The sequence below is a fragment of the Macrobrachium rosenbergii genome, chromosome 10 (assembly GCF_040412425.1).
Source record: "Macrobrachium rosenbergii isolate ZJJX-2024 chromosome 10, ASM4041242v1, whole genome shotgun sequence".
NCBI lineage: Eukaryota > Metazoa > Arthropoda > Malacostraca > Decapoda > Palaemonidae > Macrobrachium > Macrobrachium rosenbergii.
In genome coordinates this window covers 19,367,553-19,394,231 of record NC_089750.1, presented here as the reverse complement: position 1 = coordinate 19,394,231, position 26,679 = coordinate 19,367,553, and the positions used below count along the sequence as shown (strand labels likewise).

Genomic DNA, 26,679 nt, shown 5'->3' with positions numbered 1-26,679 from the left:
ATGTTAGTGCAGAAAAGACACCATCAAGAATATTGGCAATGGTCCTTTTAAAAACTTCTATGCCTATCTAACCATTCAGTATAAACTTCTCTATCTCAAATTTTTGCCAAGCTTCACAAGCAAACCCTCTGAACCATTAAAAAGAAAATAGACATTTAACTTGGTCTGTTAAACTATTGTGTATGAAAGTAATTTAAGTTCTATTTTTATTTATTTCTTACTGCTACATAATCTGAATAAATCAAATTACATTTTTCTTATGTTTTTCATGGTGCAATTTCCCTCATGCACAAAAACATTAACCTTCAATCAGTAGTTTATTATATCTAATCAAGATTCTACTGGCCTTAACATCCAAACTCATTTCATTGCAGGGCAACATACACCTTGATGACACTACTTATTTGTTATCATCCTATGTGCTTCAAGTTTTTATTCCCCTTCATACTGGATGCATATGTTATGGAGGTGATAATATATTGTATCTTGACCAATCTTAGTATTTCAATACATTTCATTTATACTTAATTTGTTTTTTGCTCCATTTTCTTAAAACTCTAGAATTTTACTCTAAAAGTCTCAAACACTGACTTTCTTTTCCTTATGTAAGAGCTTTCATTAGTAGTTAAGCATTATATACTTCTGAAGTTTCTCTCTTCCTTTTCCAATCATCTCCAATTCAATTCCTAGTTAACATGTGTCAAATGAGATGAGTAAACAGAACCCCAGGAGATGGATAATAATAAAAAGTATCCAAGAAGAATATAAAGATATGAATGGGAAGAACAAAACACAACAAATGGTCTCCTAAAGTGTGACAATCACAAAAGATATATGAAGAGCAGGCATGATGACTACTCAAAAACCAGTCTTCAGTACAGATGTAACACAATCTAAAATTAAGGACATAGCACTGCCAGACTGAGTATGTTTGTCAGTTGATCTGACCAAGCCAAATTTAAAGGTACAAGCTGGTGATCAAGGCCTTCCAACAAAGCACACTGAAGATCTTGATGGGTCTTAATAACACAACAGTTCTTTCATGTTTTGGAAAAGCGGTATCATAATTCACTTGAAACGGTCTACCTCAAATGAAAACATGATTATTCTTGTGTAAGATTTTAGTAAGATAAAAAGAGAAATGAGTTAAGTCTTACCTGGTCTTTACGATCATCTGATGATTCAGCCAGGCCTCGGATTTTGAGAGCCTCTGCAGTATGTAGAAAGGCACCCAGCTGGACTTGAGATATATTTACTTCTCCAGCATACATAAATTCTAATAGGCTTCTCATATGTGTGTAGGCTACATCACGAAGTATTATTATGGGGTGTGTACATGGATTCCCCTGTAAAGTAAATGCAAACATGAGTTTCTAATATGAACTTAACCACAAACTAAGGAGTATAGCTTAGAACTAAATTTCCCAATGTTAAATTAGTCATACAAATTCATGATAAATTTTTGCCAAGTAACAGTGAAGTACAAAGGATTATGTTAAGGCATTGGCTTACTTTCAGGTCCTTATTCTCAAAATTCAATGCCTGATATAAGAAGCCAAATGAAATGTTCAAAGCCACTGCTCTTATGTATCAAAATAAACATGATAATTCTCATAAACTATTACAAAAACATGGCCTTCAACTCTTGTGCAGCTTAAACATCTCATGATAAAGTATCCTGCATTGCTATAACTTAGAAACACAATTCACAGAGCTTATATGTGAAAAGTGGGAAGAATCTATACAGCAATTACAGTATGTTACACCTTAACAAAAATCTGATGATAGGTGAGGTATGCAGGACTACAAAGAGCAGTTATTCCATGAATTTAAGAATTATCATGCTTCACCTATGAATTATACCAAGCCTTAATAAATCCTTTGCCACATATATACATATGAATCAATAAATCATGGGAAAATGAAACAGTACAAAATATCATTCCACCACCTAAACTACAAAAATCCATTACTGTTCTACAACAGAAATAAGTATAAACAGTTATGATAAAGATAAAGACCCCATATAAAAGCTTTAATCATCTATCACAACATTCACTGAGGTATTCTAAGAAAAAAAAAAAGCAGAAACAAAAAAATTTACAGTCTGTTCTGCAAATGAAATAAATATAAATACTTAAGGTTTTTTTTCAAATACTTACATCTCCATTATACAGTACTGTATAGCTTTTACTTCCGCACCAGCGGTAGTTCAACAGATTGGAAAAAAAAAAAAAAACGAGAACATTTTTCTATGAATATCCACCTTCTATCCATCTACTTCCCCCACCCCCACCAGGGGACCAATAGGTACAAACACTTGTAGCCGATCAGTCTACTTCTGTCCACTTTGAATGTGGGGAGGTAGGGACGGCAATTTATATAATGGAGAGGTAAGTATTTAAAAAGTAAATCTTAAAGTATTTATATTTTTTAAATGAACCTTACCTCTCCATTACACAGATGATTCCCACGTGAAAAAAGAGGAGGCCAATGTGGAAATCAGCCAACCCTCTGAAGGCTACTTATTCTAATAAATATTTTGTAAAAATGTTTTAACCAGTGAATTCAATCCATAGGCTATTAATGCTGCCATAGGAGGATTGTCACTCAGGTACAAGATCCTCATCATGAAGATAGCTGAGATATCTTTGGAGGGTGCCCCCTTCAGCAGGAGGGGGGGGTAGGGTTACTGTGCCAGAACCCTGCAAAGCCAATGACATAGCTAACAAGTACATATGTACAAAAAGGTATACTTCTAATACTCAACACTGAGTAACTCCAAGCTTCCATAAAAACACAACCAAGTTTAAAAAGCAGAGACGAAAAAAAAAGGCTACTAACGATTCGGGACATTATTTCCCCTGCACAAAACCTAACAATTCAGGACATAATTTCCCCTGCACAAACCAGAGGTGTTAAAACTCAGCAATAATCGTATTTAATTTCCGCACCATGAAGATAAACCAAAGCAAGTACTGTACAAGATTACCATGCTACTGACTGACTTCAAAATCTTATCCAAGGCTAAGTTTTCAAATTTAAAAGCTGTAGCCATTGCTCACATGTCCAGTGGCTTACCTTCCATTACGGATAGAAATTAGCAGGAAAGTCTTTAACCAAAGACCTCCTGAAAAGGGCACTACAATCCTACTCTTCAGAAACTCCGGTTTCCATACCACTAAGGACAGAACCTTTACCTCAGGTTTAATCCTTTTAGTGCAATTCCAACACTCCTTACAGACAGTACTGGACCCTCAAGGGGTCAAGTTCTTCAAGCCCTAGTGACTCCAGGCTAGGTAAAGATACTGTTGTAGGTAAGGGCCTAGCCCAAAACTGTACTTAGTCCAAAATAAGGCAAAGATAATTGCCTTGTCTATAGCACAGCCTACCTATCTGACTAAGATTGTGGCTCTCTCACTCTTTAGCTGTGTCTAAGGCTACTGTGAAGTTTCCATAGAAACTTCTTTACAGGGAGCTTGTTCTAAACAGTTTAAAGGTCGACAATACAATGAACTGATTCCAAAGTAAAGTACGTAACAGAAACCTAGGAAACTTCACTTTAACACCTTGAAAAACATCTAATGTCTTTCTCCTATAGCCAAAGCCAACATGGCCCTTTAGCCTTAAAGGCTGCTTGCTACCAAGAAGTTTCCTCATGCTTGAGAAACAAAAGAAATCTAATCAAGTTGTTTATAAAGGTATCAGCGCTGGAAAAAGCCCCTTAACATGGGACCATGACTTACACCCTGACCACTGGTGTTAACAGAATCAATTAGTAGATTCTCTCCCAGTACTGATAATGGCATTACTGCGAGATCCTGCCTTGAGCTCACCAGAACCATGGGCCACACCAGGCAGTCATCTGTAGCTTATGGGATTGTGATGAAATCTTTCATCTCTCGGTTGCTTGTGTCCACCAGTGAAAGAAACTAGAAACCTAGCCTTTGCTGGTCACCTGGTGTACTCAACACCAAGACAACTTACAAAGTTGCCCTAATATACTGATGACTTCCGAAACCTAGCAAGAGTAGGAAAGGCATTACTGCCTAGAGTTAGCCCACCCAGGGAACAGCTTGGTGTCCCTGCCCAAACTTGAGGACCTTCCAATGGTGAACAAAAAATTGGCACGACGACGACTCCCCTTAGTCTCACATTGGTCTGTAACAGGGGATGCCCACAGCCCACTGTCTACAGCAAACCTCTGGATGTTGAGTCCCTTCCATTACTATTACTTATCTCAGTGATTGAGTACATCCACTAAAATTTTCATGAAGAATAATTACCTCCAACAAGGTAATAACTCAGGATGAGGTTGTGTATGTTAATTTGACCAACTAACGGAAAAGGGGGGGGAGAGCATTTAGACATGGTAGTGTTCGCTCCTCCTTAAACATAAAGTGATTAATATTGTCTCTAACCACTCTAATTGCCCTATATGGCATAAAAAAAAAGGGTCAATTCATTACCTTTAAACAAGGTCCAGTCTACATTTAACAACCCTGAGAAAGGAAAAGCCTTAAAATAGATATTTTGCTCTCATCCTACGTCAAGACCAAAAGACTAGTATCTCCAATGCAAAAGCCAGCATTCTGCAACACTTGTACTTCACTTACCATATCACAGGTCCTAGGGCTACCAAAAGAGGGTTTAATTGCTTCAGGAGGCTTTTACTAAAGACACAAACAGCTTTCGAGGCACAAACTAAATCCATCAAGGTTCCCAAAAAGAGTCAGGGTGTACCAGGCACCTTAATTACATCTGACTTAAAGACCTCCTGTGGTCCAAGTTGTAAGCAATGTTTAGTATAGTATTACCTATGACATAGGAAGACAAAGACCTAAAAAATCTAATAGCTGGAACCGACAGCATTTACAGTAACTGGGAAACTAAGAACTTAATTAAACTGCCTACAGAGGTGCATGCTCAGGAAATACCTCCTGCCCAACTCCAGAGGGTAGAAACTGACCACCGCCTTTGAAAACATTAGTAGTTGAACATATTGCCAGCTTGAGGATAGATCCTCAGTCCACACCAGACAAACCTCACTCTAGCACATGATGGTAATGGTGTCAACATGAACACTGGATCATATGGAAGCTTAGAAAACTTCAGCAAGTGGAAGTTTTAGAAGCAATTTCTTCAGAATGAGCTCTATGGAAATATACTAAAGGGGCAATAGAACCCAAAACCATTCCTCACAAGACAGCAAGGTACTACTAGGAACATCCTATATTCCTTGGATCCTCTAAACTTGATAAGTACTGTATCTCTCCTCCAATTATAAAATAAGAGATGTAAGGTTTCATAACCAACTCATACTGGTAAAAAAGCCCACCAAATCAGTCAGAGAGCCAGTAAGCGGAAGTTATATATTGGTAACTTTCTGTTCCAAGTCATGAATATGCCTACATTCAGATTTATTAGTTCTTAAAGAAACTGTCATAGTTGAAAACTAAGGGCCATTCTGTAGGCAGAATACTATTCCTCGTTTAGTTGGTGCCTTAGCACACTGTTCCTATCCAGAACAACCCAAGGAAATGCCACAATCTTCCAAGCTTCTGCCCAAAGAAGGGACTTTCCTTTTCTGAGTAAAAGGAATAAATGACAACATTTAGTTGGATAAAAAATATTTAAAGATGCCATAAGTATATATGTAACATATAAATATAAACCTACACATTATGTATTTATACCTACATATATATAATGTATAAATATAAACCTACACATTATGTATATATACCTACATATGTGTATCATCAATATAAAAATACATAAAGAAGGAAAGATGGTTTGTCTAATAACATTGCTACTTGTGCTCTACTTTACATAAACACTGCTTGAAGTTCTCTATTGCTAAAAACTCAGGATTGCAGTATAAGTATAACAGACCTCCACCAATACTGGTTAAACTCCCGAAATTCTAGATCTCCCATGATAACACCCCAGACCTACACTGAGGCATCTAAAGAACTGGCTCCTTCTTCCCATGAGAGCTTAAACTAATATTGAATCTGATGAGAGACCACCTGCTGACCCGTGTTCAGGTAACAGGAAAGAACCCATACCTGGTTCTTGCCAGGTAAAAAAAACTTTCTCAAAATCATATGACCTTGATGAGAAGAACCTCTGCTTCATTAAAAATAAATAAACTCCTATAAGGACCGACAACCTCTTAGAAGTGATCAGCGACAATGAATGCCACAGATACATAAAGATGAAACTTCTCCACAAGAAAACCCTGAACAGTGAGAATATCTTTTACTCCAAAATCAAAAACCTGCACAGAGGCTAGTCCTTCACCAATGCTACCCCCATATTTGGAAAAAGACCCGTCAGATTACAAAGTAGTTCTCTTTCTCCAATATATGGCAGGAAGAAAAAATATTTTAGGAGAGGCTCCTTTTACATAAAGTGTATTACAGCCTTGAACATACACAAGCCACCTAATGAAATACAGCTCAAATGAAGGTTCCACTTCCACAAAATCATACATTAGCCTCTCTTTGCAGAAAGCAATTACTCTTCAAAAAAGAAATTATAACCACTTATACACTGGCAGTATATCCGACACCTGATTCGTCAATCAACAGAGGCACAAACAAATGCCGTCCCGCCACAGAACACAGAAAAGGCAGGTTAGGTCTTGGCTACTGAAAATATTCAAGAGAGACCGGGGCAAAGACTACCACTACCATGCTCAATGGTGGAAAAGTAGCAGCTGACTGCAATGAACTAATTCCTGAAGAAAAAAAAGTATATCTTAGTTTAACCAGACCACTGAGCTGATTAACAGGTCTCCTAGGGCTGGCCCAAAGGATTAGATTTATTTCACGTGGCTAAGAACCAACCGGTTACCTAGCAACGGGACCTACAGCTTATTGTGGAATCCAAACCACATTATGACAAGAAATGAATTTCTATCACCAGAAATAAATTCCTCTAATTCTTCATTGGCTGGTTGGAGAGGTGAACGCTGGGCCAACAGCGTGCTAGCCGAGAGCTCTACCCACACCCATCCAATGAAGAACTAATTCCTGAGGAAGACTGATTCGGTTGGAAACCTGTCGGCTCAACCAAATGTTCTAAATTCTGATCAGGAAATCTCGTGATAATGAGAACGTTCCTAAACCATGGGGGAAATCATAAAAAAATTAAACAGTAACCAACTGTTTACCAACAAACTTCTGCATCTGGAAAAGGAGTTGAAATCCCTGAAACAGAATGTCGAGATTACTAACGGCAACCACCTGCCTACTTGAATGGAAGCCAAAATGATAGTGCTGCCGAGATTCTCTATAGGCAGGCAAAAGTCTGGGACACATGCACATGCGATAGGAGCACAACTGGTAGACACACAGGTGAAAAGCACACAAGTGATAGGCGTACAGGCAAAAGGAGCACAGGCATATGAGTGCAAACTAAAGGCGCACAGGTGATATGAGCGCAAGCTAGAGGCTTACAAGCTTCAGGCGTGCCAGCTATAGGTGCACAGCCATAGGCGTGCACACAATAGGCAAAAGCCATAGGTCTGCAAGAGACAGGCACACAAGCCATAGGTGCTCACGCGAGAGGCATACAAGCCAAAGACAAGTGTGACAGGAGCACAAGCCAAGGGCATGCACACAATAGGCACACATGCAAAAGGCATGCAAGCCATAGATGCATACGTGATAGGAGCACAAGCCATGGGTATGCACGCGATAGGTTCGCAAGCGATAGGCGTAAGGATAAGTGATAGACATGCATGTGCAAGCATGTGGGATTGTGGCAAAATGTGCAAATTTGCACTAGACGCATGCTACTGGTGCATCAAAACTGCAAGGCGCCAAAGGTAACTTTCCTCAACAAAGCAGCTTAAACTCTCTTAAAAACTACCAGAAAGAGATGAAGCATCACTGCTACCAAGCCGACCCAATACAGTAAAATTAAAGAGGGAAGAACGTCGGGAGACTCCTCTTATTTTTACCCAAGTGATCCTATCGGAGAATGAATTATGGTGCTAGAACTGGCACCACTAATTCCTGACCTAGTGCCCTACCAAACCAAACAGAGGAAAGGGTCAACGGGCACAGATCCATACCACTTTCTGACGTGTCCCGGTTCCATCACTCCAAGCCACAAGGGAGTAAGACAGGACGTGCCAAGGGCAAGGCAAGAAAAAGCAGGGGCATTGACCCTTCCTCCAACACGGGAAACAACCTGAACTTACGGACTCTCGGGAGGGTAGCACAGAAAAGAAAACAATACTGGCAATAATAAAATCCCAAGAAACTCACTCCAAGTGAACATAAAAAAATTACTTCATCCTATCAAATCTCATGCCCTGAATTGATGGAAGCTCATTTAGAGTAATAATCGAAGAGAAACAGCAGAAGACCAAACCAGTTATAGTATACATGAGGAAGCACACAAGACATGCATCCTTTAACTTAAGTCTTACTAGTATTATCCTCTTTAGTTGTTTCTACAACCTAACAAGCTCTGTCCGTTCGCGATCAATTGCCGCATTTTGTTCAACTATGATTCATATAGTTATCCAATCATAACCTTTCCCTCAGCAAAAACATATGAGGGTCAATAAAACTGGAATAGTGCCTATTACAGCAACTCTTACCTTACAGGTTCTTACTGAACAAATTCTTACCTTATAGGTTCTTACTGAACAAATATTAAAAAAATAAAAGAACATATTACTGTAACAGAAAACCAAGTGCATCTGTCGAACTCCGACCAAAACCAGCGACAGAAGTAGACTGATCGGCTTCAAGTGTTTGTCCCTATCGGTCCCCTGGTGTGGGGTGGGGGAAGTAGATGGATAGAAGACGGATGTTCATAGGAAACCCAAGTGTTTTTTTTTTTTTAATCTGTTGAACTACCTCTGGTGCAGAAGTAGAAGCTATATAATGGAGAGGTAAGATTCACTAATAATAATAATAATAATAATAATAATAATAATAATAAAAAAAAAAAAAAAGTTCTGAAAATTTCATCATGAATAAAGAACCAAACACAGTTTGGAAAAGTACCAAACTACCAAGCCCAATTTTATTCTTTGTAGAACATCAACCTACCATTCCCCTCACAAGCTGAGAGAATTTTCATTCCAGTCTAACCTTCCCATGTGCCAGTGGGCAAAATATTAAAATCAAAGCCTTACCTGCAGTAGCTCCTTGAAGTAAGGGCTGCACGCAGACAGGACGACCTTGTGTGCCTTAAGCTGGTGCCCATCGCACGCTAAGGTGACATCTACGAAGTGCTCCCCCTCCCTCAAGGTCTCAAACTCTGCTGTTATATTGGTGCGGTAGTTATTCCACCGCAAGCAGAAATGTTGTTCCACCATCTGAAACCAAAGCAAATACCATTAAAACTTGCACAAAATTCTCATTTGATAACTTTATATAGAAAATGAAATGCACTAATGGAATCAAACTCATAACAATTCATAAAAATATTTGAACAATGAACAAAATATTAAGGGGAAACCCTGAAAAATTTAAGGAAAGTTGCAGTTCTGCAGTGTACCATTTGCAATGATTTTTAGAGAAAAAAGTGATAGGGACTGAACAAATTATATATACATATATTTTAAGTCACATTAACTGTATAAATCTGCAATCAAAGTTAGACAACAACAGTAAATATACCTTTCCTGAAAATAAAAAAATGTAATCACAAATGCACATCACTATAACACTGGTCTTCAAGGTTAGCATTTTAAAGGTGTTCTACCATAAACAGACATAGGACAAACACACTAAATTACTGCACCGATACTGGGGATGAAAATCTTGTGTGTGTGCTGAAGTCAGTACACTTCAGGATCTGGGGACTATACAAATATAAAGAAAAAATTTTCTTTAAAAACCTATTATACTTTTGTTAGACACAAGGAATGGAAACAAAGTACCATATATAAAAAAGTGAAGCAGATTACTCCATACAATAAAAAAAAAGAGCATATCACTTTAATTCAACCAAGGTACAGTACTGCTTAAGCTTCTGATGTCATCACAGAGGTACACAGGTGAGGGCATTCACCCCTTCCAAATAAAGGGCGGTAACCAACTAGGGAACTGCAGACCTGATACCTACTGCACAAAAACCCCTCACAGTGCAATGTTATGCTTAAATGTTAGTATGTGTGAAAAATAAACAAAATTCTATATTGTAGCCAATCTTATGAGAGGAAAACACCTTTAAAGATAATGTTCTAAAGTTTCCAAATATTTCATGAATATATTTTCCCTTGAAAAAAAAAATTAGATCTTTTAAGAAAAAAAAAAAAAACATCATGACCATAACAAAAAAAATAGCAAGTACTACCAACATCTCTACCCAAGTAACCTAATAAATCACAAACCTAGTTGGAACCCCTACAGTAAACATCCATATCTGGCAAGAGCCACTGAGGAACCAGAGTAATTGATGCCTGCATGGGAGTTTCTTGACAAAGCAGTCACACCCAGCTGACTCAAGGAAGGTCAGAGGTTACTCAAGGGGGGGTTCACCAACTTACCCAACATCCCTAGTTCTTTCATTCCTACACCTTCTTACTAACCTGCAATTTTGCACTCGCACCAATTCTCATTGTACCATATCCTAAACAGAGAGAGAGAGAGAGAGAGAGAGAGAGAGAGAGAGAGAGAGAGAGAGAAACTCATTTACAGTTTTTTTTAGTCAATGTTTGGTGATGGAAAAAATAACATTCAACGATTCGTTGCATCATAGATAAGTACAGGAAGACTAGAAGCAAGATTATTTACAGAAATGTACCAAGTGCAGTAATTGTATTTCAATCTTGTATTTAATTTAACAGCTTATCCTAGTAACCTTGAGCATTTACATACATCAGTTTCAGCTCAACTCAGTCTTCATTATTTGAAAATATATTCTTTTTATTTGGCCACTTAGCACTCATAATTCAAACGTACAAAATGTGAAAGGACACCTTTTCATTTTACAGTATTTGAATTTGCATTTAAAGAATGGTAATGTACCATTAAAATTTTGCCCTCTTCCTGGAAAAAGAACCCTGATCTGTCAATCACTCAAAGAATGAGATTAGTACAGTGTCGCATCCAAATCTTAGACTCACTGTACAGCTGGCAAAATGCATCAAAGATGCTATGGCAGGAAGTTCCCTAATGGATATGCAGTAGCACATAAATGAACTTTAATAAAACACTGTTGTAAAATGGAAGCAGAAATTTAACACAAAAAAATAAATAGTAGTGTACATTACATATATGTACCAACCATGAGTACTATTCTTTACTTTACCATGGCGATAATGTAAATATTTTAGAAAAATGGACATAAAAGTTCCAAAGCATATAAAAATTAATGTATATTAATGCAAACTACCAATTTTCTGAACATATGACAATACAAATACCATACTGAACGTCTATCTGGCACAAGGAAAAAACAAAAACTCTGACAATGAATTTTTCAAACAAAAAATCACCTCGGCAAACAACGCACTCAAGACAAAGGGAAACTGTTATACCATTCCAAATTGTATCAGGTTACATCACTAACCAACTGACATTTGAAAATACTCCAAGAAGTTCTTCTGACATTATTCAAGACAGGTGTAAGGTAAAACCACTCTTATCCAGTATTACAAAATAGGAAAATGTTTTAGTACTTTCTTTTCAAATAATGTAGCCAAATGCATTCATGTGAGATATTTTAATTAATGCAAAGAAATCAAGAACTTGACTGTCTCCAACCATTCTAAATGCTGTAAATGTAGCTGATATTTAGAGCCAGTCTGATACTTGACTACTGGCTATACATGTCTTACGTTTCAAGAGGGTCCAACAAGATGTGCTATAAAAAGCCTTCAATTATAAAATAATCTTATACACTTGTTTGAAAGATTTGAAAAATAATTTCCCAGTAAAGCTAGGTTCAATACTGAAGTATAAAATTCTTTCAATATTAACAAAGAAAATACCCTCTGTGGATGGAAGCCTTCATGAAAGAAATTAAGTTACTGCAGTTCGTTTGATTCATTTGAATGATTTAAAATGCACGTAATCTGCTACCTAGGCTTGCCCAAGAAATCATTCGGGCATAAATATAACACCACTACAAATTAATATAATTTATACTTGGCACTTTAAACAGTTATAAGAAAATGGAATTATGTGTATTATTCTGAAAATATCTAAAGCTAAGTACAGTAATGGTGTCGTACTGAAAACATACCTATAAATAAAAGTATTACCATCCACATTTCTAAAATAAAATCTTATCCTTTTCCAAAATGCTAAGGAATGTAACATTTCATGCAATAAGCAGGGTGACAATTTTCCTGCTTCATCAAATCAAAAGCACACATCCCTGTTTTTAAATTCATGTACCTCACTTAAAAAGTGATATGTAAGCAGAAAAAGATATGATCCAATTTTATGAAACTGAAGATATCTGCAGCCTATAGCCTGAGGAGTTCATTGAAATGGTTTGTTTTTGACAAACAAACGCTACTGTGAACCGAAATATAAGAATTTCATCTTTAAACTAAAATATTCAGCGATAAACTACTCCAAAACTGGAACTCAAATCTGGGCAATATTCCACATGTGAAATTTTGAAATCTAGTACCATACAATCAGATGAGGCCAGACCAAAACATAGTATTTCAGCTTCATCTTGCATTGTAATGTTCGTGACAACAGGCAGAACAATGAGACCTAACTGCTGTATATAATGCAGGAAAAAGATTAAACAGTAGTATTGCAAGCCTAAATTGGTCTGTATTGTAAAAACTACCAAGAGCTTAACATAAAAAACAAAGGCAAAACAAATAATAAAGTAATACACCTAAGTAATTATCTGTAGCACACATCCCTCCACTCCTACTACCTCAAAACTGCCCAACTGAATTAATGCTAGCACTAACACCTCAACATTCCCAATAGGCTTAACCCTATTTACTGTTAACTCAACCACCACTGAAAAATGTTTCAGTATATACAGGAAATGCTGGTACATCATCAAAAGTCTTATCCCTAGCCAAACTGATGTTAGGAATATCAGGGTAAATTTTTAAAAATCTCTAGTATCATCCCTAACATTTAGCCAAGAGCTATGGAATTAGCTTACATTTGGTTAAGTGTTAAGGAATTAGTTAATAATAAAAAAATTAAAGTTGTGAAGAGTGTGGCACATTACCGTACTTTTACATCAAGTGCTACTCAAGGGGGAGCAAGAACGTAAACAATATGTTCTACCAAAGTCTCAAATTAACTAAATGACAATACACAGTTATTAAAAATGATTGCTTGCCACAATGTAATTGACATGAAAATTGTTTATTTTCACACTGTTATTTCAGACAATATAACGATATAGAAAACTACACTATACCAAATGACAAACTACATAAAAATGTAAAATAGTAATCACTATCAAACAAAATTTTTTTTCCATAAGGAATGGCCTACGTAGGCTACAACTTTCATTGCATTTAAAACCAACGTAAAAGTTCTCTGCATTTTATGGCTCTGAACAAAGTTGGAAATTCCCATAAGCCTATGTCATGGATGGATGTGAGCAACATACGAATCATTGCCAGAAAGAAACTGGTATGGTTACCATACCTGTGAACTCTCAGAGTTGCAAGACTATGCAGGCTGTAATTTTCAAGTAATGAGATATTCAGTCTGATATGTTAAAATGCATGAATTGTGCAATAACAACAACCAAGAAAACTGTGTTCTTCCCCAACATATTTCAGAAAACTGTAGCTGTATATATGTCAACCAAATCAAGCATAAAAGAACATCATGTTAACTAACTATATACTGCACGAATCAAGCTACTTCACTTTGTCTTCTATAAACCTTACAGCTCTAGTTAGTTACTAGGGTTGCAAAACTGTAAGACAGCACCTTATTCAAACCATAAACTGTACATGCTACTGTTAATCTTGTCCTAAAGCATAATTAATTGAAGAGATTAGTTTACCATGCCCACCAATTACAGATGACAAATATTTATTATAAGCAGTGACTCAGTAAAATAAAAACAAAACGTTCACTTCGGCAAAGTATTTATTTAAATAATTTACCTCTCTCTGTATTATGCCTCTATCAACGAGGGAAGTTTAAAATAATTAAAACTGTGTGCACATCCACAACTTTCAAAGCTTAAGCCCTGAAGCCAGATAGCTAGGAGAAAGTTCAAACTAGTTTAACAGTTAATTCCTTGACGATCTGTAGCTAGAGTGAGTGGGATTTATTCTAAAGTAAGATCAGAAAATAAAATGTTGATTTTTTTATGTTAAATATGTACTTGTCACATTGCACTGAGAAATAAGAAAAGAAACCAAAACTAACTGTCGACATATCATTGATCCTAACACTGGTTCTATATTTCTAAAATCACCTTGACATTTTGAGATTAGGCCATTCTGCTATTTTAATTACCAAGATCTACTCAAGTAAGATCTTACTGGACTAACATTACTGCTTTACCTTAAACTGATCCGAGTTGGAGTTTAAGACAACTTTCTATAAAAATTTCATACAAGAATATGAACATTCCAAACAAAAATGACCAACTGGCTGAAATAATTCTAGAATTATCACAAAAACTAACTGAAAAAAAGTTTTCTACAAGGTCTAACTTGAGTGAAAAAGAAAGAAATTAAGAACCAAGACATGTCTAACCACACACCAAACCTGCCTAACACACAAACAGATAATCCAAAGCAGATTCAAGTATGACAACCCCAGAGCACCACCTATGTGCACTGGCCATGCAACTGCAAACCCTGAGGTGGCCCCTTAGTTTCCTACATGAGTACCACTATGCTTCCCATGAGCTGCTATGCTTTGGCAGTCTCTTGAACTGGATTTAACCAACACACACACACATAAAGCTCCGACTCCTAATCAATAAAACTAAGGAACACTATCCCCACACTTCCAATTCGGTGGGGAATGACCGGGGGGGGGGGAGTTTAGTGGTGAGCACGGAAAAGGGAAAATTCGAAAGTTTTTATTTTCTCCAGTGAGGAGGACACATCCGCAAACGGTAGAAAATATACCTTGCATTATATTCACTCCAACACATTTCACACTGATCAATATCAACGCTGGGAAAATAAGGCTGAGGCGAGAAACATGGAGTCTACTACTACGGCGAAGGAGAGGCCACGAGATTAGAAATTCCTTCTACGAATCCCGCTCTCGCTCCTCCTCCACCTCCCTCTTGAAAAAAGGAGGAACACTGTACACTTCGTAACCCCGTCACCGTGTGTGTGTGCGTGTGTATGTACGTGTGTGTGTGTGTGTGTGTGTACTCGGCCGTGCCACAGAGCCACCAGCCTATGATGACCTAAAAATGTTTGAAGGGAAAACTCTCGCCTCTCTAGGGCCATTCTGTTATTTCACACGCCATTTTTGTGCTTTTCACGGGCCTCAGCGGGCATCGGTGCCATCCACCGGCACGAAATTTGAACCAAATTTCACGAGAGAGAGAAGTTGTTAGCGCCACAAAAAGTGGGCAGGGCAGGCGAGTGAGTGTCCCCCTCCCCTTGGTTGGACCCGACTACTAGAGCTACCCCACTCGGGGCATTTGATCAACACTTTACTACATCAGTCGCCCTATCTTGCATATGTACCACATCTTCCACCACCGCCACAATTCCTGCCACACACGATTTTGCACGGAGTTTGCGACGTCGCAGCGGGAATGGATGCAAAGTGCCAGGAAAAAAGCTTAATGACCATCATCACATACACACACACTGTCCTTGAATGCTTGACGTGGCCTGACATGCAGCAGCAGCAGCAGCAGCAACACTGCCACACACCAACTTACTTTTAAGAGAGTGTGTGTGTGGCTGGCCGCCCCCTCTACATTCACTGTCACTGCTGCTGCCTTCGCTTCTTGGCCATAACGTAGAATATCCTTAGAAGAGTAGCGGAGGCAAATATTTCTAGTAGTTTTCGGCCGAGGTTAAGGCGGGCGGCGCACACATCTCTCACTCCCTCCTCCCTCCTCGCACCGACACCCTCGACATCCGGGAACTCGGGCCTTCATCGCTGCCAACCTTACCGATCCTCCCACCCCCTCTGCTTCGAACGCCCCGTGCGAACCCTGCTTCGAGACTCTCGAACACTCGAGCCTTGTGAACAAACACTCGAAGCAGTCCCTACCACATCGGTTTATCTCGACTGTAATACAGTAATGCCGGTGTAACTAATCTTTAACGCTGCATACGCGGTAATCACAGACGACGCTATACCGAATTGATTTATATAAACACACACACATGTACTGTATATATATGCATATGTACGGTATATATATTATTATGTATATGCATACACACACACACACACACACACACACATATATATATATATATATATATATATATATATATATATATATATATATATATATATATATATATATATGAGAACACAATTCTTGCCATTGTAAGTTCAACACCATCACAAAGCTCTTGCAGTAATTAAGATGGACTCACATATCCTTCAATCCATACAAGAGACTAGTATTATTATAGTATCGGAACCAAAGACAAATAAAAAATGACAAGGGGAGGAATAACCTTTGGGTTCAGTCCAGAGTGCATAGCTTGATGACGTTAATCAAAACTAGTGACAGCTACGACGAACGAAGGTAAAACAGCTAGGTCACATTTTCCAACGCATGCACCCTCACTACACTATGTTGTATTGATTCTGAAACGAACAGAAGGAAGGGCAAGGCATGTAACAGAGACAAAAGTAAATACTGTATCGGTCATTACTGTGGTGTAATTCGGTCACATGATATTCCAATATTCTCACCAGCTCCACCAGATTCAGTTTCCCACCCTCAGCTAGCAAGACCAGCCAGTATTCTTGCTTCCAGTTCCCATTACAATGCACATCTCTTCTCTTTAGTATACAGTAACGGGCAATAAGATACGATATCATTTGGTTTCCATTATTCTTCTTCCTCTTTAAGCAAAATGATGGACTTGCTCTCCTTATATTAATGGCGCTAATTGGTTAGGTCTATGTTCAATTTCAGAATGGGTCTAATTACTCTGCTACCTTTAGACAATAATGTTCAAAGAGTAATGATCTATCTCTTTTTAGTTATAGTCAAGTGCGATACGATCGAAGTATCAGTTTCTACAGGAAAAAACAATCAACCTGTCATATGAAGACTAGGGATGCATATCCGTATTCGTGCACAGATTATACATTTTACCTTGAATAAATATGAGAGAGAGAGAGAGAGAGAGAGAGAGAGAGAAAGAGAGAGATTTTGTCAGTCTATGCTTTCTCTCTCTCTATATATATATACATACATACAGTATATATATACATATATATATATAAATATATATATATATATATATATATATATATATATATATATATATATATATATATATATATATATATATATATATATATATATATATATATAAATATAACAATAAATAACAAATCCCTACAGTATATATGGCAAACTTTATTTCAAGCCTAAAGAAAACTGTACTTCTCACGTGCAGAGATTTATCTGTAAATGCACTAGGTCTAATCCGCTGATAAATAAAGAAATCTGATATACACGCGTGAGCGCAAGCACACACACATACTCGTATATACATATGCATATATATATATATATATATATATATATATATATATATATATATATATATATATATATATATATATATATATATAATAATATATACACTGTATATATATCACATGATATGGAATCATGGAAGGTAAAAGGAGATCAGATTCAAAGAAATTCTACCAAGAGGAAATCAGGCTAAAATAAACATTGCCTTCTCTCGCTCCTTATCAGCTGTAAATGTACATTCATATCTGGTTTCAAGAATCGTGGTATCCTGAGTGACTGTAAGATACAGGAGTGTTTCACGAATTCCGATGATGTCTGTAGTTCATTGTACGCCTTCCGTTCTGTTCAGGGCATTGATGCCATGCATGTGTGTTGTCTTAAGAGAATGTCTCACACTCACACACACACACACACACACACACACATATATATATATATATATATATATATATATATATATATATATATATATATATATATACATACATATACAGTATATATATACATATATATATATATATATACATTTATGCATATACATATATACATTTAAATATATATATATATATATATATATATATATATATATATATATATATATATATATATATACATATACATATACAAATTTATATCTCTTAAGCAGAGGTGACACCAGCGTATACTAATTCTTGATTATGGTGGCAACCATCCTCGCGTCTAGTGCATAAACAGACCAGGAAAAAAAGTGATAAACTATATTCACTTCCAAGTCATATGATGACCCAACAGCATACTGCAAGGTACTGCTTTCATGCTGCTTTCTCTGTTCTTCTTCTTCTTCTTCTTCTTCTTCTTCTTCTTCTTCTTCTTCCATCCATTGAAACAGCAGTTTTAAATTTTTCTAAGCATTTTCTCATCGTCTTTCACTTTCCTTGATATCGTTCGTGTGAAGGAGAAGCATATGGTAAAGAGATTCATGATTTATTCATCTGTCCTCGAATGCTTTTGGGTAAAATAATTGACTGTTATCATGCATAATGCATTTCATATGCATATTTAATATATAAATAAAAATGTACATATGTGAGCTCATAACTCGCCAATTTGTGATAAATTTTCACATACGTACATTGTTACGATGTGTGTTTTGCAGAGAGAGAGAGAGAGAGGTGGGGGGGGGGGTGAAGCAAAGATGAGCCTAAAATTATAAAGTCTGAATCTCGATCGCTGACGCACCGTTAACAAAAAATCGGCACTCAGTCACAGAAGAACCCGATTTATGATAAGTGAGTAGTATGTAATTTCTTTCCCAGTCAGCAATCATATACGGAAATTTCATTGAGCAACGCCGGAGTTACACCTGTTTTGTGTATGATAAGATTTAATGAGAAAACGCTGCGTGTTCTATTTCCCATTTGTAAGTCATTTCGCTCTCAGCTGTGACTGAAAAGATCATGATTGCTGATAAGTGTGATCGTTCTTAACTACACTGAATGGTTTTTACGGAACACTAATATGCAGGAATCTGGAAGGATACGTCCATCCACAGATACATACAAGCAAAACAGAAGTATCCTTGATATATTCATGTATCATTATCAAATATAATTGCCCCTTACATATACATGCGATGATGCGCATGCGTATGTTCATGTTTCCGTAAACGCAGGCGCGCGTGTAACTGTAAGTAAATTTTTCCTTTTAATCTCCTTTTCCAAAAATCTTTTGTGATACTACATATTCGTGTTATGGTGATCAATGGGTTGACGTCCATTCACATTTGAGACTTGCACAGACTAAATGAAAGTAAGATTGCTCGTCTTGAAAAGCCTCCTGTACCACAATAACGAACTGGAATACACTCAAACGAACCCGTCAATTAGCCATGTGTCTAAAGAGCGAGAGGATGAGAAGAAACGGAGCTACAAAGAAAAAAGAAATTAATTTCAACTCCCAGGACTGAACAGCGGTATCACTTGGATCCCCGGTGTGTGTGTGTGTGGTCACAATGAGTGTATTGCGTTACCGCCGGGAGTTTGCTCAGATACAGAACTCATAATCTGAGCTTCTCCTCCGAGTGAAGATCACACATTCACGTACACGTTTACCTGTTGAATGACCCGTAGTTTCTGTAAATGACCCCAGGGGGAATGGTCTTCTACTTTTATTGAACTCGTTTTTATGCGCCGTTCCTAATTTGTCTCATGCTCTGCAACGCCCAATTTCCCTCTTTGAGAGCAAATATGATGATGTTGATGGGTGAAGCTGATAATGATGTATAATATGATAACAGGGGGGAAAAAAATGCACGAAGCATCTGATTTGGGACTGGATATCTTCGCTTACGCTTCGCCTGGACGATTAAAACTGACCATTTCCAGCCAGTAGTCTGCAGCCTGCCGGCTTCGTCTCCAAAAACCTGGACGATCTCCAAACCATTCTAGTTTGGTGTTCGAGGGCGCGGCTGCCTGTGGCGAGTCCCGCCTATCGTCGTTTACTGTAACCACCGGGGAAAATTTTCCCGTTCCGATGACGCGTGCGCAAGAATTCATTTCGGCCATCCTGCCGCTGAATAACGATAGGATTAGCGAGCATGTCTACGACGGCATTACCATATTCCCTTCAGAAATGTCGTTGATTTCGCACTGTGGGCGTCAATTCCTGTCTCATGCGAAGTCTAAGTTAAGGCGACGGCTGTCGACTCTGACAAATCTCGGTGATTGATAATCATGTATCTAGCGTCCTTTATGATGGGCGATTATTTCTATTGATTATCGATAAACATTTTCAGAAGCATTTCTACAAAACAATGGGTGTTACGGCCCTTAGAATTGTAACGCAACTGATTCTTAAATCTATGAATTCAGCTACGCAATTCTATTCACTGGCCATAGTTCTTTGAAGTGTTGGCCAAAATCTAACAAAATGGTAAATACTAGACTTCTAAATGTTTCATCGCTTCCCTCTTGCGTGCACGTATGGCCCTTCATTCATATGCAGAAATTCACGTGATGCAATGATCGATGGTAATGAATGCTGACACGCATTAGAGCGTGCAAAAAGGTTTATGGAAAATGTAACAGCTAGAGGATCTGTATCTTCTTTTAAAGGCAGGTCTTGCATATTTTCCATTTTTGTTATGACTGACTTCACATACTTAATGTAAAGAAAAATGATTGAATACTACAAAATACAGTAAGACTTATCATCAAATCAAAGCTAAATATTCAGCTAAATCACACACACACACATATATATATATTTATATTTATATAAACAGTATATATATATATATGTGTGTATATGTGTGTGTGAGGAAGAGAGATTTATTCTCTCTCTCTCTCTCTCTCTCTCTCTCTCTCTCTCTCTCTCTCTCTCTCTCTCTCTCTCTCTCTCTCTTTGTATCTATATATATACATATATATAAATATATATATATATATATATATATATATATATATATATATATATATATATATATGTGTGTGTGTGTGTGTGTGTGTGTGTGTGTGTGTGTGTATACAAGAGAGAGAGAGAGAGAGAGAGAGAGAGAGAGAGAGAGAGAGAGAGAGAGAATAAATCTCTCTTCCTGCACAGAAAAGTAGCAGGGAAAACATAATGACAACATTGTCAAAACCATGGTAACAATGACTACACCTCGGGATCCTTATTCGTAGCCATTTGGTTATGCCAAAAGGTCATAAACAACGTTAATTCTTTACGCATACCCCGTTATAGAACTATTTAATGAAATCGCTATGGCAAAATCGTATTATCCAGATAATGACTGCGATTGGAGGGCAATGAAGGTTAAAATCATCGTCACCCAAGCATAAATAAGCCTTCGATTTTGTCAGGATTTTTCCTCCGGAACCGAGATATCTTCAACAACTTCCGTTCTTGGGGGAGAGAGAGTTCTTCTCTCACCCTGTTTTTTTTCAGCAGGTTCTTTCTTCCTCTCTGTACTATTTTTTCAGATTTCACTTTACAGTCTCCATTGCATGTGCACTGAAGGTCGTGTTCAGTCGGAGGTTTTAAGATTTGGGCTTACTTTTCGTATAAGAAACCGAAGATAACCGGAGTTCTAAAATCTAAATTTAGACAGCCCTCTTTTACCTTTATTCCAAATAGACAGACACACAAAAGCAGATACACACACACATAAATATATGTGTGTGTGTATGTGTGAATATTGCGTATGAATTGCGTTTTGAATTTACACGTACACACACACACATATACTGTGCATATATATATATATATATATATATATATATATATATATATATATATATATATATATGTATATACATATATATTTATTTATTTATTATATACGTATACTATATCAAGCAACAATTTTTTTTTTGTCTCGAATATGATGATTAATTGGATAAAGATCCAATTAATCATCATATTCAGACAAAGAAAAAAACTGTTGCTTGATATAGTATACGTATATAATAAATAAATAGATATATATGTAAATATATATATATATATATATATATATATATATATATATATATATATATATATATATATATATATATATATATATATATATACAGTATATGTGTGTGTGAGCGTACATGTAAATTCAAACGCAATTCATACGCAATATTCACATACATACACACACACATATATTTATGTGTGTGTGTGTCTGCTTCTGTGTGTCTGTCACGGTTTCAAAATGTTACAGAGAAACGATTGTTGCGCTGTAGTGTTTAGATGCGTCCTCTTCATTTCCCTTACCAGATCTGAGGATATCCCTTACCAGATCTGAGGCCTTTACCAGATCTGAGGATATCCAAGAGACTCTGATACAGAGAATTTTAGGAGAACTTGTATCGTCAAATATAACTTTAACGGATGAGGAAAAGTGAATGAATGAATGAATGAATGAATAATAGATACGAGTATGTTGATACTTATCGACTAGGATCGTCTTTTGACTGGATATTAATCAAACAGAATAATTTCTGTCTTTGATTAGTTAGGTTATCCTAATATAAAACACTGGATGAAACGCCACAATTCAAACAGCAAATCATAACAGGAGGTGAATGAACAGCACACTGTTGATTCACTTACCAACTTATGTGTTTTATTATATCATTTTCATTCTAATATTCTGTTTGAGCTACTATCCTTTCCGATTTTATGTAAGCAACGTTATCTGATTCTTCAGATATTATTGCTGGTCAGGGAAAAAATATAGAAAATAGAAAAAAACAATAATGGTTTTTGAGAAAGACGGTTGTCAAAAAAAAAAAAAGTTGTCGTTTATTAAAACGAAAAAGATTTCCGAATGAATGAATTTTGGAGCCCCCACCATCTCTTACCCGGTCTTCCTTCTCCTCTTCCTCCTCCTCCTCCTCCTCCTCACACCCCTCCCCATAAGCGTTATCGCACCTATGAACGTCACGAAGCAAATAGGGATCTTGCTCATACCTCAGTCGAGCCTTAATCTTAACCGCCATAACACTCAAGAACATCAGTAAGTAAATGCCAGCGTTGAAGCACTTGCTCATAGTTGCCGGCTGTCACTCACACGCACGTACCTAGGACGATCCCCGATTAAAAATTCGCACTCGGCATATACCGACTATTCATGCATGGGGTGAGCGAGTTCCCTTGCGTATTTAAGAATGCGAGGTGTCCCGGAACAGTAAACAAGCCAACCTGGCTTTGGGTTAGGTTGGTCTGGGTGAAAACCTACACACGGGAATGGGAGGCCAAGCGAATCATAACCTGAGAGCACCTTGAGAGGCGTTATCGGATCACCAAGCAAACGTCATGCACTTAATCTAGATACACACCTTAACATGCACCCCCCTTATTGTGCAACTGCAAGAGAATTCTATTCGGGCTGCTCATAATTAAAGAGGAATTTTTCAGAAATTTATGCGAACTGTGGGTGTATTTGATGCAGATAGTAGGACCACTGAGAATGCAGTTATATATATATATATATATATATATATATATATATATATATATATATATATATATATATATATATATATATATATATATATATATATATATATATAATATAATATAAATACAGTATATACACGTATATGTATATACATTGTATATATATACATATATATTTATGTGTAAGTATGCATGTATGCGCTTACGTATATGTGTTTTTGAAAAACAAATATATAGATCTATACAGAATGTATATCTGTGACAGGGTAACGATTTAGTAATATTTTCTGTCTTTGAAACAACAGGACCAAGGAAAACCCAAAAGTATTCGGTTTGCGAAATGAGAGAGAGAGAGAGAGAGAGAGAGAGAGAGAGAGAGAGAGAGAGAGAGAGAGAGAGAGAGAGAGAGAGAGAGAGATAATCAGTACTTATATAAGCTGCAAATAACCAAGTTTATCACAGGTGTAATCACGACATAATGCCAATATGATGCAAAATGAAGAGTAGCTCATTCACTACAACATGTAGGTCCATTAATAGCAAAAGCATGCGAATTTCAAACTCTTTCTGTTAAGTGGGACCCTGTTTTAGTGATAATTACGCGAAATAAAGACTCTGGATTCAACATTCGGTTCAAATGACCTCGCAACTATTATTCTGTAATCGGAATGACCATTATAAAGACTTCTCCTGATTTCATAACAATGTTTGCCTCAAGCCATTTCAGCCAATGTGCCTTGAAGTAAGTCTAAATGAAAATTATTATTATTATTATTATTATTATTATTATTATTATATTATTATTATTATTATTATTATTATTATTATTGGAGAAGCAAATCCACAGTCATGTATATGTGTACATATTTAAAGATAAATCAATATAGTCTACATTGATTTATCTTTAAATATATGTACATATACAAAACTGTGGATTTGCTTCTCCATTTTAAGACTCATGCTACGATGAGTATTTTTTAATTATTCTTATTATTATTATTATCATTATTATTATTATTATTATTATTATTATTATTATTATTATTATTATTATTATTATTATTATTATTATTATTATTATTATTATTATTCAGATCATGACCCCTATTCATACCAACAAGCCAACAGGGGCCACTGACTTGAAATCCAAGCTTCCAAAGAATGTGGCGTTCATTCGGAAGACTTTACAGAAGGCGATGGGGAAGTACAGAAAAAGGAGATAAGTTATTAGAAAGGATAAAACGAATTAACAAATTAACAAATAAATAGATAAAAATTCAAGTAAATTATCAAAATAAAATAAGAATTGTTTTTGGGTAGCATTGCATTGCATCTTCGCTTGAACTTTTGAAGTTCCAATCGCACGACATCCTCTGGGAGACTGTTTCACAGTGAGGAATAAAGAACTTCTGGAACTGAGAAGTTCGACAGCGAGGCATATTTACTATATACTATAAATTCTTGAGTTTTTTGAAAAGTGTACAAAGCGTAAGAACTCTTAGACAAGAGATTTTTGAAATTTCAAAATTGCAGTTTTTATCATCATTATATATGTGGGAATATTATAATGTTTGCTACATGGATTCGGTTCATCATAAACTTATCAGTGGTCAAGGATATTTATTATCATTATCTTTTCGTAAATAATGACAAGAATCTGTAAAGACAGTTTGTTACCGATTGTGTTTTACATGGAAGCAGGTGACTGGTTTCTAGTAGAATATATCCACATGTGAATGACAACATCCCAGATTGAAATGAAAGTTAAAATTGCCATACATTATTTAAGGGAAGTACATAAGAATGTCAGAGCTTGGAGTCACTGTTATACACATCTCTCCCCAAATCGTTTTAATATGTTTATAAAAGTAAAACCTCTCCTTTCTTATACACACTTACATATGTGTATATATATACACACAAATTGTGCGTATGTGTGTAAATATATATATATATATACATATATATATATATATATATATATATATATATATATATGTATATATATATATATATATATATATATATATATATATATATATATATATATATATATATAATTTATATGCACAAAGAGAGACAGGCCAACTGACAGTGGTGAGAAATAGAGAAAAAGGAAGGTGAAAATATCACTACAAAGAGATTAGATTCTACAAAAGTTGAAGAAAATGAATATACATAAAACTAAAGGGCTAGAAAAGGGAGAAAGGGGTTTACTGAACGTGAAGTAATGAATAACATACGAAGTCAAGACTGGCTTTCAAAAACAGTTTCAGATGGGAGGAAATATTAAGATTTCTTCTAATGAGCAGGAGAGAAAATAACGGGGAAGATTTCCCGTTTAAGAAAAAATAATATTACATAATCCACCCAAAGTGAGCACATATGATATCAGTGGGCAAACTGTTTAACCACAGACTGGCTAACATGTGTGATTGATAATGGTAAATTTGTTGTATAAAACTGAGGAACACTTCTAGATACTGACATTATTTACTTGGGTCGACAGATCATCATTTAATCCTTCTCCTGTACTGAATACTTACAGTCAGAATCACGAAATGTCTTAAAAAGTTCGTTAATGCTAAAGTGTATTGAACTGGCTGAATATTTCGTATCGTGTACTTTACATATGTTTCAGTATAATGTCTAGGTTTTAAAACAAGCAAATCAAGCAGTTCGACTGATGTCTTTAAATCTCTACTTGTTGGGTTTACCGCCTTTTCTAGTAGATTTCTCTCCGACACGGCAAAACTATCGATCAGGAGTAATTATCCGAAAATTATTCACATATATGTAGTAAAGTTTATTTTCAGAGTTTAGAAAACAATTCGAATGCAAATTATAGCGACGATTCGTCGCTGTCGAGTCTGACGCATCAAGTTTTTCAAAGATGGAAAATCAAACATTGCTTCGAACCGTTCGAAGCATTTGAAGCATCTGGCACTGCTTCCATTCTGGTTTCATGTGACTAACACATGAGAGCGAGTGAATACTTTTGCCACCATTAACTGATTTCATCCAGTAATCTATAAGCTATGACCATAGGACTTTGTTTATTATTTTCGTCACATTGCATACAATTAACATTTAATTTTTGCAAGCAATTAA

General features: G+C 36.3%; 1 protein-coding gene across 6 annotated transcripts in view; it reads right to left on the bottom strand.

The window, feature by feature from the left end:
• LOC136842526 (protein bric-a-brac 2-like) overlaps nucleotides 1–26,679 on the bottom strand; it is a 312,631-nt gene that overhangs the window by 162,952 nt on the left and 123,000 nt on the right. For 2 of the 6 annotated variants that reach the window (XM_067109941.1, XM_067109942.1), the window contains exons 3-4: nucleotides 9,164–9,346; nucleotides 1,158–1,346 (exon numbers count right to left, since the gene is read on the bottom strand). In XM_067109941.1, the coding sequence (XP_066966042.1) occupies nucleotides 1,158–1,346; nucleotides 9,164–9,346 (372 nt within the window). Of the gene's footprint in view, nucleotides 1–1,157; nucleotides 1,347–9,163; nucleotides 9,347–15,067; nucleotides 15,541–15,643; nucleotides 16,255–26,679 lie in introns of those variants that run through there. The other 4 variants (XM_067109940.1, XM_067109943.1, XM_067109945.1 and 1 more) reach the window with 4 other exon arrangements.